This window comes from Populus euphratica, unplaced genomic scaffold (assembly GCF_000495115.2).
Source record: "Populus euphratica unplaced genomic scaffold, PopEup_1.0 scaffold438.1, whole genome shotgun sequence".
Taxonomy (NCBI): Eukaryota; Viridiplantae; Streptophyta; class Magnoliopsida; order Malpighiales; family Salicaceae; genus Populus; species Populus euphratica.
The window spans coordinates 130756-144735 of NW_011500097.1; the positions used below are offsets into that span (position 1 = coordinate 130756).

The 13980-nt window shown below is 33.3% G+C and overlaps 1 protein-coding gene across 1 annotated transcript; it reads left to right on the plus strand.

Moving 5' to 3' along the window:
- Positions 1 to 8438: 8438 nt before the first annotated feature.
- Positions 8439 to 13980, plus strand: LOC105109326 (uncharacterized). Its single transcript, XM_011003995.1, has 7 exons — positions 8439 to 9076; positions 9530 to 9576; positions 9687 to 9732; positions 11145 to 11222; positions 12275 to 12361; positions 12519 to 12598; positions 13427 to 13980. The coding sequence occupies exons 1-7, from the start codon at positions 8501 to 8503 to the stop codon at positions 13533 to 13535; spliced, it is 1023 nt and encodes a 340-aa protein (XP_011002297.1). The 5' UTR covers positions 8439 to 8500; the 3' UTR covers positions 13536 to 13980.

Consider the following 13980-nt stretch of genomic DNA (forward strand, 5'->3'; position numbering starts at 1 on the left):
AATCTAACTAGGTTATAGATCTACCCAGTTAACTTGCAAAATTTGTGACTCGAGTCATAAAATCGGAATAACTTCTTAGAAATCAAACTAAAACTAGAAAACAAACTAAAATAAATCATAAAAATCAATTCCTAATCAACTTAATGCTGAAGAATGAAGTTGAAAAAGAAAACCAATAAAGAAAAAAAAACTCGAGTCAATGAAGCTAATCCATTAAGTTTATAATAAGGATTATAAAAATGAAATAACCATATAGAAGGCAAACCACAACGAATCATAAAGACTGATATTTAATAAATCAAATGTTGAATGATAATTTTTTTAAAAAACACATAGATTAAAAAAATACTATTATAATGAATAATATTTTGTGAGACAACACATAGTAAAAGCACCACACTGGTTTTAATCTTTTGTTAATTAGCTATTTGAGTCCTGTTTCACTACAAGTCATATATTTTTTCAGCAAAAAAAATAAATATACATTCTTTTTCATTATCTTTTTATATAAAAAGTTCTCAATTATAAACTGAAATGCTTATACATGTATATATTTAATTAAATAAATTAATATGTAATAAAAATATAATTAAGATTAAGATATTTGATCCGCAATATGATTACTTTATACTTAGTTATGTTTAGTAACTTTGTTTTTTTAAAATAAATTTTTTATTTAATTAAATAAAAAATTATTAATAAAAACAAATTAAATAAAACTATAAAATCAACTATTAAATAATAAAATAAAAAACCTAGCTGAACCCGCTAAATGCATGGATGACAGTGAGCACAAGATTGCCATAGCGCCATCGAAAGTCTAATACTGCATTCCTTCACTATCTAAAAGTGTATCAAGTCAGCGTTGGTTGTGCGTATGTGTATCAAAGAAGAAAGGATTACTCTTTTCGTGTTCCTGATCTTAGAGTTTGTTCGAAGACTCTGTTGCTGTCTTGATGATGCTCTGCATGTCTACTGGCTGGGATGGCTGCCTCATACTCCGTTTAGGATTTGAATTTTTCATAAGGAGGTGTGTTTCTTAATTTTGTGGTGGTAAAGCTTCAAGCATCGCAGCAAGCATGCTGCCTCTTGTAAACACGTATATTGATTTATCCTTGCTTTGAAAAGCTTTGTTGTCTTTCTTTGTTTCACTTCTCTGATCATGTTCGACGAATCATCTCCTATGCTCAAGTATAAATTGATGCTACGTTAATGTCAAGGTGTTGGTTGGTACTTCAAATGAGTTTCAGAAGGGCACAGGGTCAGCATGCTCATGCACCTTGTTGATCATTTTTTTTTCCACTTCTGCAAAATTGCATGTTGAACACACACCACTATAACTGTATTTGACATGAATCTGATCCTCCACCGTTCCTCTTCTTTCCCGTTGAGTCTCCGTAAACACACGACAGTTTTCTCAAGGGAAGGGAAAATTGAAGCAGTTTAGTGGCTGAGAGAGGTGGAGGTGGATCCAGATCCCAGCTAAGGCAATAAGGAAAGCTCGTGTTCACAGAGAGATGAATTCTGATGCATGCCGGATTCTTTTCCAGTAGTTCTTTGCTTGCATGTTCTGAATAGTCAGGTTGGAAATATGGTATTGTGAACTTGTAAATGTTGACTGAATTCTGTTGATTTGATCTCTTATTGCTTTTCATTAATAAATAAATAATAACAGAAGGAAGAAGACATTGCCATATGTGAGTGCAAGTTTGATGGCATTGATCTTTTTTTTTTTCCTTCTTGTTATAAGAAATGTTTATAGAGAAGAAAGAGAGAGTAAGAATGTTTGTATATTTTTTTATTACAAAAAATTGAATGCTTATACACATGACACATATCATGTCAAAAACTTAGATAGTACACTTTAGAATACAAGGATTCATCCTCCATCATACATGATCATTAGGGGCTACAATTCGTACATTTAAACTAGAAATAGTTATTATAATATTATTAAAAACAAAATAAAAAAATAATAATTATAAGAACATTCTCAAAATAGAACAGAGCAGCTAATGATTATTTTCTACAAAAAAAGTTCTTCATTTCTTCATTCTTCTCAACACTAATCTACAACATTAACATTTATAGTTTATATTGAGCTTAATAAGTTGCTTAATTTTCAATAACCTCTTTTAAGCTATTTATCGGCTTAACTTTAAGTTTTAACCTTAGTTGTTTAAATATGTTTTTAGGCAATGCTTTAATAAAATATATCTGAATTGTTCTTCACTTCTGCAAAATTGCATGTTGAACACACCTTCTTGCAGATCTTCCCTTATGAAATGATATCTTCTGTTTCTGTGTCTAGTTCTTTGATGAAAAACTGGATTCTTAGCCATTGAAATTATTGACATATTATCACAAAACAAAGGTGTTGCCTTAGTTTGCATTTTACCAAAATCTTCAAGAACAAATAACTTGTGTTGTAGCCTTAGATGTTAAGACATACTTAGCTTCTGTTATTGATAATGCTACCATGTTTTGTTTCATATAGACCTAAGAGAATGCTCTATTTCTAAAATTGAATGCATAGCCAGAAATGCTCCTGCTATCATCCTCATTACCTGCCCAATCTGCATCACAGAATCCAATAAGAGTTACTGACTGATTTCTCACGTATTCAATGTTATAGCTAAGAGTCCCTTGCATATATCTTAAAACCCTTCTTGCAACTCCCATATGCATTTTTATATGATTTTTCATAAATCTTGATAGCAAGCTAGCAACATACATTAGATCAGGTCTAGTTACAGTTAAATATAATAGGCTTATTTTCCTATAAAGCCCTTCATAAGCTAACTCACTCTTATCCACCTTTTTGAGTTTCTCACTAGTAGGCAAAGGAATTGAGACTAGTCTGTAATCTTCAAGCCCGAACTTCATAAGCAAGGCAAAGGAATTGAGACTAGTCTGTAATCTTCAAGCCCGAACTTCATAAGCAAGTATTTGGCATACTTGCTTTGATGAATAAATACTCCTTGATTAGTTTGCAGTATTCTCATGCCTAAAAAATAACAATGAAGTCCAAGATCCAACATCTCATATATCTGCATCATTTCTCTTTTAAACTCAGTAAGCATCCTCTCACTGCTACTAGTATAAACAATGTCATTAACATAGATTGAGACAATAATCAAATCTTTTTCATTATCAAACCTTGTATACAAAATGGCTTCATTTGTGCTTATCGTGAACTTGCACATGAAGAGATATGCATCAATTTCACTATACCAGGCTCTAGGAGCTTGTTTAAGTCCATATAAGGCTTTTCTTAACTTGTAGACCTTATGGCCTGTATTTTTTACCTCAAAACCTTCAAGTTGTTCAACATACACTTCTTCATCAAGCATGCTATTTAGAAATGTTGACTTAACATCCAACTAAAATCATTTCCAACCCAATAGAGGTGGTGAACGTACCTCACATGAATTTCAAGATTTTTATACAAATATGGGAATGAAGAGGTAACTAACCATTGTTTACTCTCCTTAATAAAATGGAGTTATTGAAAGAAGAAACAGAATAATCTATGAGATGGAAAGATCGATGATGACAGAGAAAAGATGCTAGTGACTTTTTAGGAAAAAGCTGTAAGTACAGCTGTGTATCTCTAAAATAGATGTTTTACAACAGCTGTGTCAAGCAAAACACCATTTGAAGCATTCACAGTTAGAAAGCCAGGAATCAAGCATTTAAAAGTATTCGGTTGCATTTATTACACTCATATCTCATCATCCTTGAGGTATAAATTTAATGACAAGGCTAGGAAGGAAGTTTTTATGGGATATGAAAGCTATGAAAATGGTTATAGGGTGTATGATTTGTAATTTGAGAAAATTATGCTCTCAAGAAATGTGATTTTCAGTAAAGACAAATCTTGGAATTAGAAAAGAAATCAGGTGGAATCTGTCTCAATACTTCTTAACTTTAAAGGAAATGAAGTAGAAGGTGAAGACAATGAAGAACAACTTGATGCAACTCAGCTTGATAATGTTGGAAGTTCTCATCTAAACTCCACAGTTGGTGAGTTAGTTGAGAATGTTAGTGGTAATAATAGTCAAAATTCCACACCTAGTTCTACTCCAGTAAAATTAAAGACCCTAGAAGATATATATGCAAGGTGTCACATGTACATCACAAAACCGGAGAATTATCAAAAAGTAGTTGGTGATATAGCTTGGCAAGAAGCTATGAATGCAAAGTTGGAGATGATGGAGAAGAATAATACTTGGGAATTGGTTGAGAAACCTGTTATAGGTGTGAAATGGGTGTTTAAGACCAAGCTTAAACTGGATATAATAGCTCAAAAACACAAGGCCAGATTTGTAGCCAAAGGATATGCACAGAAACCTGGGATTGACTACAATAAAACATTTGCACCAATAGTAATGTTAGATACAATTCCAACTCTTATTGCGCTACCTTAACTTTTTCAAACTAAATCCACTTTGCAATTCAACAAAAACTTTGTATTTCTTGAACATATTAAAAATATCAGATTTATTTCTAAAGAAGTATACCCAATTCATTTTTGAGAAGCCATCAATGAATGTGATAAAGTACTTGTTTCCTCCAATTGACTCATTTTGCATTGGTCTACACAAGTCTGTGTGCATTAATTCTAGTGGACAGCTTGCTCTTCATGCTTCCTCTTTATCAAATTTCTCTATATGATGTTTTCCTGAAACACAGTCTTCACATACATCCTTCAGTTCTGTTAACACAAGTAGTCCATTTTCATTTGCTGTATCTTTTTCATGCTAGCAAAATTCAAATATCCAAGTCTTCTATGCTAGATCCAGGAGTCTTCAATCACCGATGTTTTTTTTAGTACAGGTGTCATAAATTCTAGTGAAAAAGGAAAATATCGATTTCCTCCCATAACCATTATTGCTACAACATTATTAAGACTTTCATCATCAAATATCACAACTTTGTTATCTCTAAATAGGATATAATAACCATGCTCTATCATTTAGCCTATACTTAATAGATTCTCATCCAAGTCGGGAACCAACAACACTTCATTTATGTATCTTTTCTCATGTTGAGTTTCAACCACTAGAATGCCTTTTTCAATCGCTTGTACAAGATCTCTAGAGCCCATTTTAACTTACAAGTTACGGTTTTATCAATGTTGATTAACCTAGACTCTTAAGATGTCATGTGGTTGCTGCAAGTGCTATCCAGAAACCATACACTTTTATCTTGCACACTTGAAGAGTGATAAGCATATAACATAGTTCATGTGGTTACTTCTTCTTTCTTTGTTTAATTGGCTAGTTATCTGTAACTATGTCAATCACAATTCTTTGTAAGATGACCAAACCGATTGTATTTTCCACATTTAGGTTTTCTTTTGTGTCTGCATACATCAAAATGATACTTTTGACATACTTGACACTGTGGTTTCATACTTTATTGACTGTTATTTCCTTGTTTGTTCTGTGAATTAAAGCTATTGTTCCATCCAACACTATTATTTTAGTTTGAGCCATTATTGTTGTTCAAGTTTCCACTTTGAGACCAATTTGATCCCCTCTTATCTTGTCCCTACTATTTTTTATTTGGTCTATCTTGTGAGCCCTTATGAGTCTATAAACTTGGTTATTTCCAACTTTGAGGCTACTAAAAGCTCTTTCAATTCCAGTGAATTTATCTCTTTCATCGTACAAGTCCTCTATCCTATCATAAACTTTGATAGATGCAATGACCTTTTCAACTCTAAGAACATCAATATCTCAAGTTTCTTCAATGATAAACATAATGGACTTGTATCTTCTACTTAGACTCATCAAAAGTTTTTGCACAATTCTTGTTTTAGACACATCTTCACTAAGTGATTTTAGATTATTCATAGTTTCAAAAAAATTAATCAAATATCTATCTAAGCTTTCACCATCTAACATTCTCATATACTCAAAATCTGCTCTGATTGCTTAAAGTTTTTAGTTATTATCTTTTTATCTCCTCTGAACTCTCTCCTCAAGACATCTCAAGTTCGTTTTGTAATCTTTTCATTTCTAATACGAGAGAAGAGCTCATCAGTTAATGCTTCTGAATGAGACTAGTTCCTTGGTATTTTTTATTTTGTTTTCTCTAGAAATAGTAGGTGCTTTCCCTGGAATTTGCTTAGCTTTACTTCCTTCATTTCTAGAGCCTTCTTCCATCTCACGAATCGGTTGACGTTGTACACAGACCTCTATTACATCCCATAGATCATATGCTATGAAGATAGTCTTCATTTTGACAGCTCAAAAATCATACTATGTACCATTAAACTGTGGAGTTCGTAAATCTCCCCCTACAAAATCTAATCCCATCATTTTATAAGTGAGTCTCTATGAACAAAATCTATGACCGAACAACCTTTATCCTTATTTAGAATTTTTTAAGAAACCTTCTCTCACAGTTTACACCCCTTTTTTGAAATTAGATTTAGAGCTCTGATATCATGTTGTTTTTTTTGTTGTAAGAAATGTTTGTAAAGAAGAATTCAGAGAGAATGAGAATGTTAGTATATTTTTCTATTACAAAAAATCAAATCAGAGCATGCTTATATACATGACATATACTGCCAAAAACTTAAATCCTACACCTTAGGATACAAGAACTCATCTCTCACCATATATGATAATTGGAGGCTACGATTCTTACATTTAGGCTAGAAATGGTTATCACAGTACTATAAAAAACAAAACAGAAAAAAGACAGCTGTGAGAACATTCTCAAAACAGAACGGAGTAGCTAATGGCTATTTTCTAAAAAGAAAGTTCTTCATTTCTTCATTCTTCTCAACCCTAATCTACAAGAATGTCATCTATAGTTTGTTTTGAGCTCAGAAAGTAGCTTAATTCTCAACATGATATTGGCAGTGCATTTTGATACGGGCTTTGCCTATTTGAGAGTGTGGTTGTAATTATGGTTTAAAATGCTTTTTACTTATAAATATATTAAAATATTTTTTTATTTTTAAAAAATTATTTTTGAGATCAGCACATCAAAACAATTTGAACACATTAAAAGAAATAATTTTTAACAAAAAAAATTGAATTTTTTAAAAACACGGGTTAGCTTGCTTTTCCAAACAAAGTAGGGTGTACAGAACCTGAAGTATATATTGCTCTTATGGCTTTTACCGAAAGAATTAGGTTACAACAGTATTTTCATATCTATATCCTTTCCAAAAACCTACAACATTATTGTATTCAAGTGCTTTTTAAGTGTACAGAACACGCATGCTTTAGAAGTTGTTTCTTTATTTGTGAATGGAGTGCAGAACAAGGAAACAATTTCTTATGAAATCCAAACACGTATAATCTTGATTCTTATATTAGAACAAAGAACAAGTCACTTAATTTCTAGCTAGAAAATAAGAATCTCTAGCTACTTCCAAATTATGTGGAATGAAAAAGAGAGATTTCTCTTTAAAAACAAGTAGCTCATGTCATCAAGTTCTTCTATTTTCATAGCTCTGTTCAAGGCTGCAAACGTAGTAGCTAACCTTTGCTCGCTAAAAGCTTGAATCGAATTCATTTGTTAAAATATAAAGAGGTTCTGTAATTTTAAAGAGGTTCTGTAAGTCTATTTCAAAACTTGTTGTATAAACAAGTTGAGTTTGAGCTTTGCTAAGCTGTAACGTCTACTTCAAAACTTGTATAAATAAGTTGAGTTTGAGCTTTGCTAAGCTGTAACTTATTAGATTCCATCAAATAACTCAACTAAGATTGTGAATTAGTGCAAGTTTAATTAAAAAGTTGTAAATAAAACTCATTTTATAATTTCTTTGAAAAAGATAAACAAATCATATAAGATTCCATGAACTCAAATATAAAATATAAAATATAAATAAGAAAAGAGTGTTTATATATATATATACACACACACACACACCTCTTTAATGATTTCCAAAATTTCAAGTCATTTCTAATTCCAACTAATAACTAAAATCTTCTTTATTTTTATCACACACACACACACACTAATAACTAAAATCTTCTTTATTTTTATATTTGAAAAAAATTATATTTTTTTATATTTTTATATTATTTTGATGGACTAATATTAAAAATAAATTTTAAAAAATTAAAAAATATATTTTTAATATATTTTTAAATAAAATACATTTTAAAAAATAATATATAAATAGTAATGTATTTTAGGTTCCATTCACATTTATGGGTCTAAATCCATCACTAAAAAACAAAAAACAAACTATAAAAGACCTCTGGGCCCAGATGAATATGGGTTAAAGAAAAGATATGGGAATTTGGGCCTGCTTCTAGACCAGATCTAAGTGGTAACTCTCTAGGAAATTTAATGGTATTCAAACTGTAATTATTAGATAATTATAACATAAAAAAGAGATAAACACAGTAACCAATCAAGATTAGAAGAGTCTCTTTTTTATATCTTACTCCAACACTATAAATCTTCATTAAAATTTAAACAAATAAACGAAGCGCACCGTTCCTTTTCAATTTCAATTTTCAAAAAAATGACGACAACTAAAAACACAGAGAAACCCTCCAATTTCCCCGCCACCATGACCACAACCACTCCTAGCTCAACCGCCGCCGCCGCCACAACCCGCCCCTTCGCCCCCACCACAACAACCCCACCGAGGCCCCAATCTCCATTCCAAATCCACCACCAACACATCTACCCAGTAATCAGACCTCAAACCCAAACCCCAAATCCAATAATACCTCCCAATCATCAAGGTGTTCTCTACCCAGTTGCCTCCTCCGGTCGTGGGTTCATTCCCAGACCTGTTCGCCCCCAACAAGATCAGACCCCAGCAAACCAAGGCGGGTACCACCCACGCGGAGCTGGGGTTGCTTACAGGCCCCATACTCCTACTACAGTCGTTGGGTCCCCGAGTTCACGATCTCATCCAAATGCTCAACAATTGGGGGATCTTCATCATCTTCATAATGTGCAGCAGCAGCATTTGATGATGAGCAGGCAGCACCCTACTCACTTGCAGCATCACAATTATGTTGGTCTTGGTCTCGGTGTCGGCTCTGTTGCTGCTCCTATTAAGGGAATTCCGGTCACCGGCCAACTCAAGGTTTATCTTTATATGTTTTTTTGGTAAAAAACGATATGGGTTTTCTCTTATTTGGATTTTTATGCTCACCGTTTGCAGAATTATTAAAGATTTAAGTTTAATCTGGGTCTCGAATTCGAATTGTTTGCACTGATGTGAACATGTAGGATTATTGTTGTTGATATAGAACGTGGGATTTCAAGAATTGGTTAATTTTGAATGGAAAGATTTTACCTTGTAAGCGTTGAGTCGAGATTTTGATGCAATTGAATGACTGGTATTTCTTTTTCTTTATGTTTCTTGCGTAACAGCAGTGTTGAGTGGTTTTATGCATAACTGCTGCATTTGTCTTGCTAGAAACTTATTGATTGTCAAAATTATTCTTGTATAGACCCAAAATTAAGCTTCCCCTGATGTTGTCCTTATTGATTGTATCGTGCATCTTTAGTTTATTACTTGTTTTATTTCTTTTAGGTTGCTGCATCTCCGGTTTCTGATTCAAATGGCTTTCAAAATTTGAGGTGATTCTTTTTGTGAAGTTAATGTTATTGGGTTATGCTTTATGTCATTTTGCCCTTCACAGCACATACGGGCAAGCAATAACATTTGAAGTTTTTTCTTGTGTTTGCAGGGATAGAAGCAGAGATGACAATCTTATGGTGGTTAGAGATCGAAAAGTAAGAAAACCTCATTTCTTTTCATGGAACTTGGAGCATTTGTTACAAATACTTTACTGTATGTGCAAATTCAGATAAATATTTTGCAAATATACATATATCGATTTGAGAGGTCACTCTTATCTCCGAATAGTCTTGTTGATTCTTAGCTGAGCATGATTTGCATGTTTGTTAAGCAAGTAACATCATGGTTCTTTTTACTTTTCGAAGTTCATAATGTTAGATTACCTAAAGCAATAGCCTTAAAATTGCTGCAATTTTTTAGATATTTAATGATTGTTGATTATTTATAGAACTCACCTGAGGGTTAGCTGATGCAGTCAGGTGATCTAAACTTGACTTTGGTTGCATGCTTAAGCAAGGGGCAAAAGGAGATATTCAATCCAAGCTGTATTTGGTAGAATAAAGGCTTAGACTGTTTGTTATGAGAGTTGGTTTTCAGGTTGTTTTTAGTTTCAGAAGAGGCTGCTTCTAGTTGACAATTATGTAATTTTTCTGATTGCTGGAAATGTTGGTACCAGTTGGTCCTTAAAGAAGGGACTTGTTTATCTTTCTTAGGCATCTGAATCGAAGTCCCATCTAGGATTAGTAATAAGTCAATCCTATATAAACTTGTAGTCTTTCAATCTCAGTACGGCAGATTTATTATGAAGGAAGTGCTGCCTTTTTGCTTGATGTATGGAGAGTGTGATCCTTTCATTAAGGAGTGATTAGTTAAACCCTAGGGATGAGGCTTAGGTTCGTATTCAAGGAATGATTCCTACTGGTTTGAGGCTAGTAGTTTATATTCTGTTTTTCTTTCACTTTCTGTTTCTTTTAGACCTGTCTAAAGCCCCAAAAGACCTTTTATAAACCTTAAACTCTAGTTTCTGCCAATTACAAACTGTCCCATAGAACTAGTCCTGCATCATCAGCTTCTGCAAGTTGAATTTGATGGCCGTAAGAACATGTAGAAGTATCATAGTTTAGCTGTAGTTTGTCTGCTTGTGTAAGGTTTTATATATTTGTGATACAAAATGGAGCAAAATAAGGATTTTCATCAAGACAAGTTATTGGTTTTTCTTGCTATAATGAGTTTGAGTTAGAGATGTAATTTTGCTTGACAGAGTTCCTTCTTTCAATGTAATTTTTTCTACCTCCCTTTGTTGTGTTAGAGATGTCCTAGGTACACAATGAATTCTTTAAGTTAATTGGTATGCTTAGACCTCCTACTGCTATACAAAATAGTAGGTGCTCCCTGCTCCTCAGACTAATAGAAAATTATATTAACTGATCATTATTATTTAATAAGACAGGGTAGTTTCCTTTATGGAATGTCTGTGGACATTCTGTAGATTAGTGCTGTGCTACTAAAGTTGAATCTTTGTAACGATATCATATTGCTGTTACTTACCGATGAGTTTTGTCTGTAGGTAAGAATATCTGATGGAGCTCCTCTTTATGCTCTTTGCCGATCATGGTTGAGAAATGGATTTCCTGAGGAAAGCGAGGTTTGCATTACACTTTTGTTGGGACTACCATTTTGCATGTGCTGAGAAAATGCCATATTTTGAAAGTATTCGTAGTTAATTAATCCCCAACGACTTTTCATATGCTGTTTTACTGCGAGTCAGTGACAAGAGAACCTCCTCTGCTCCTGTAGGTGTATCGTTTATTTTTGTGCCTTTAGGTGTCTCTTTTACTTTATGCCTGGTCTTCACCATGAAGAACAATACATAATATCCACTGTCGAATAAAATTACTAGTCATATATGTTAGAACCTCAAAATCAGTTTTATGTGGCATCAGCTATCACCACCTGGTTGCATGGAAACCATTTTGGTTGATATGAGTTTCTTTCTTAAGCATTTGTCACGTATTGACATTTGTTTCTCATGAATAGTACTCCACATTGGTATACATAGAACAGAAGATATGGGAAGATGTTTAAATTATGAACCCTGATGACTGGTTGGACTAAAAATTCTGCACTTCACTTTCCAAAATTGGTTTTTTATCCTCATTTGTGTTTTTTTCTCTCTGCAAACTAAATCAGGATACTGATATACATGCTCAAACATGCTTGTGGTTGTTTATCACTTTGTGAACCATGTCTGTCTTACAAAGCATAGACCACGTGCATGCTTACTGATGTAGGACAAGGGTTTAATAATTGATAGAAGTTGAAGAATTCCCTATAGAAGAGGGATTAATTGAAAAAGAAAAAGGAAACCCTATAGAAGAGAGTAAATCCCTACAAAGAGGGCTAATATGAAAGAAAACACCAAGGAGAGCTGGAAGAAAGTAGAATGAAACATTACTCAACTTCTAAGTCTGAATACATTGCTATAGGAGGTTTAGATATAGACAATAAGAAACCCTAGTAGTCTCAATCAAATAGAAAACAAGAATCCTAATAAAATATCATCTTTTGTTATAAAACTAATAAAATTTCTTAATTAAATATAAAAAAGCTAAATTACTAATAATTACATAAAAACCCTTCATTCTATACTGGAAGACTTAGATTATTCTTCTCTTATTTCTGTTATTAATTGGGTAGGTTCACTACGGAGATAGCGTAAAGCCTCTTCCAAGACCTCTTTTGCCAAAGGAGGAAAGTGAAGAAGAAGTTGAAAAGGAGAAGAAGGTTGGTATTATGGTTACTCATCTAATTACTCATTTGCTGTCTTTTTGTAGTCTTACTGGCTTCTGTGCACTGCTATCAATATATAGTATCAAGTTGGCCATTAAACAAGACATCTTTGCATTTATTTTCTCCTCCTTTTTCCCATGTTTACTTTCAGGATGAGGAACCTGTTGATCATTTATCAGCAGCAGAACTCCTAAAGAGACATATTAAGCATGCTAAAAAAGTTAGAGCACAGTAAGTTCCTCTTAACTTCTTGTTCCATCTTTGATCTTTGTTGAATTGCTGGATTCTTTTATTGTATGAGGCCGTGGATGCCATTGCTTGAAAAGAAAAATCGTATCTTCCAAAATAAATTGATAGCTTGAGTTGTTTAACACATCGACCAAATAAAGTTGTCTTGATCCGAAGTTCATGAACCAATAATTATGGTTGCTGGTCCTGGTTTTAGTTCCATTTAGGGATAATTACAAAATACCTCCTATAGTTTGATCTGAATTTCATTTTCCTTCTATATTTTTATAAATTACACTCTATATCCTGGATCAAACAAAATGTGTTGTTGAGGATGTAAAATGTTATTGAAAGTGTAAACTACATGAAAGTGTAAACTACAAGATGAAAAGTGTAATTTATAAAGGTATATAGGGAAAGTGAAATTCATATCAAACTATAAGAGGGTTTTTGTAATTATCCCTCCCATTTATATTGCTTAGCAAGGTATATGAAAAGGGATGGGAGAAAAGAACACAAACTTTCTCAACAAAGGCTTAAGTGATCTTTTAGTTGACTGCTCTCTAGGAAGTTTTAATATTCTTTGGTTTACTATAATTAGATTCTCAGAAGTTGGCCAATACCATCCATTGGTTGCCATTTTCTTTAATTGTTTTATCAGCATTCCAACGTTTATGGCGTTTTATATTCCCTAAGATGGATCCTTTTGTATATTACTTCCTCCAAGATGGTTCAGGATTTCCTGATCCTCCAAAGCAAGCAGGTTTTCAGTGTGGTTGCTTAAGCATACTATGCAAATGATGACAAACACTTGCTGTTTTTGCGTTGTAGGTTAAGGGAAGGGCGATTAAAACGAATTGCAAGATACAAAAGTAGGCTTGCTCTCCTCCTCCCTCCACAGGTAGAACAGTTTAGAAACGATACTCCTGCGGAGAACTGACTGACCCACACTGCACAACGAGACATTTTACATATTATTGCACCCTCCCATTGAATCTCAGTAAATACACAACAGTTTTCTCGAGAGAAGGGAAAATTGAAGCGCTCTAGTGGCGGAGAGCGGTGACCCAGATCCCAGCAAAGGCCATATCAAAAGCTTAGAAACGCAATATCGCCTTGGGACAGATAAAAAGACATGAATTTTATTTTTCCTCGGGCTGGAAAGAGTTATCAGAAATGTAATATTTCCCCTGAATGGTTATATTCATTGTTGCCTCATTTCCAATCGATCGTTGTAAATTGCGTTTGGTGGTTTGTTTCATCAAAACAAACATATTCTTCAACTATCTTCCGAGTTTTCTGATGAACTATATTAATATCTCTGTGCCTTTTAGGAAAAAAAAACTTGGAAGAATATTTCAAGCTATGAGATCGTGATTTTGATA

Excerpts from the sequence above, each read along its gene's own strand:
- LOC105109326 (XM_011003995.1), top strand. The coding sequence starts at position 8,501 with ATGACGACAACTAAAAACACAGAGAAACCCTCCAATTTCCCCGCCACC. Across the intron at positions 9,577-9,686 it reads AATGGCTTTCAAAATTTGAG|GGATAGAAGCAGAGATGACA; the intron begins GTGATTCTTTTT and ends TTGTGTTTGCAG. Across the intron at positions 9,733-11,144 it reads TGGTGGTTAGAGATCGAAAA|GTAAGAATATCTGATGGAGC; the intron begins GTAAGAAAACCT and ends TTTTGTCTGTAG.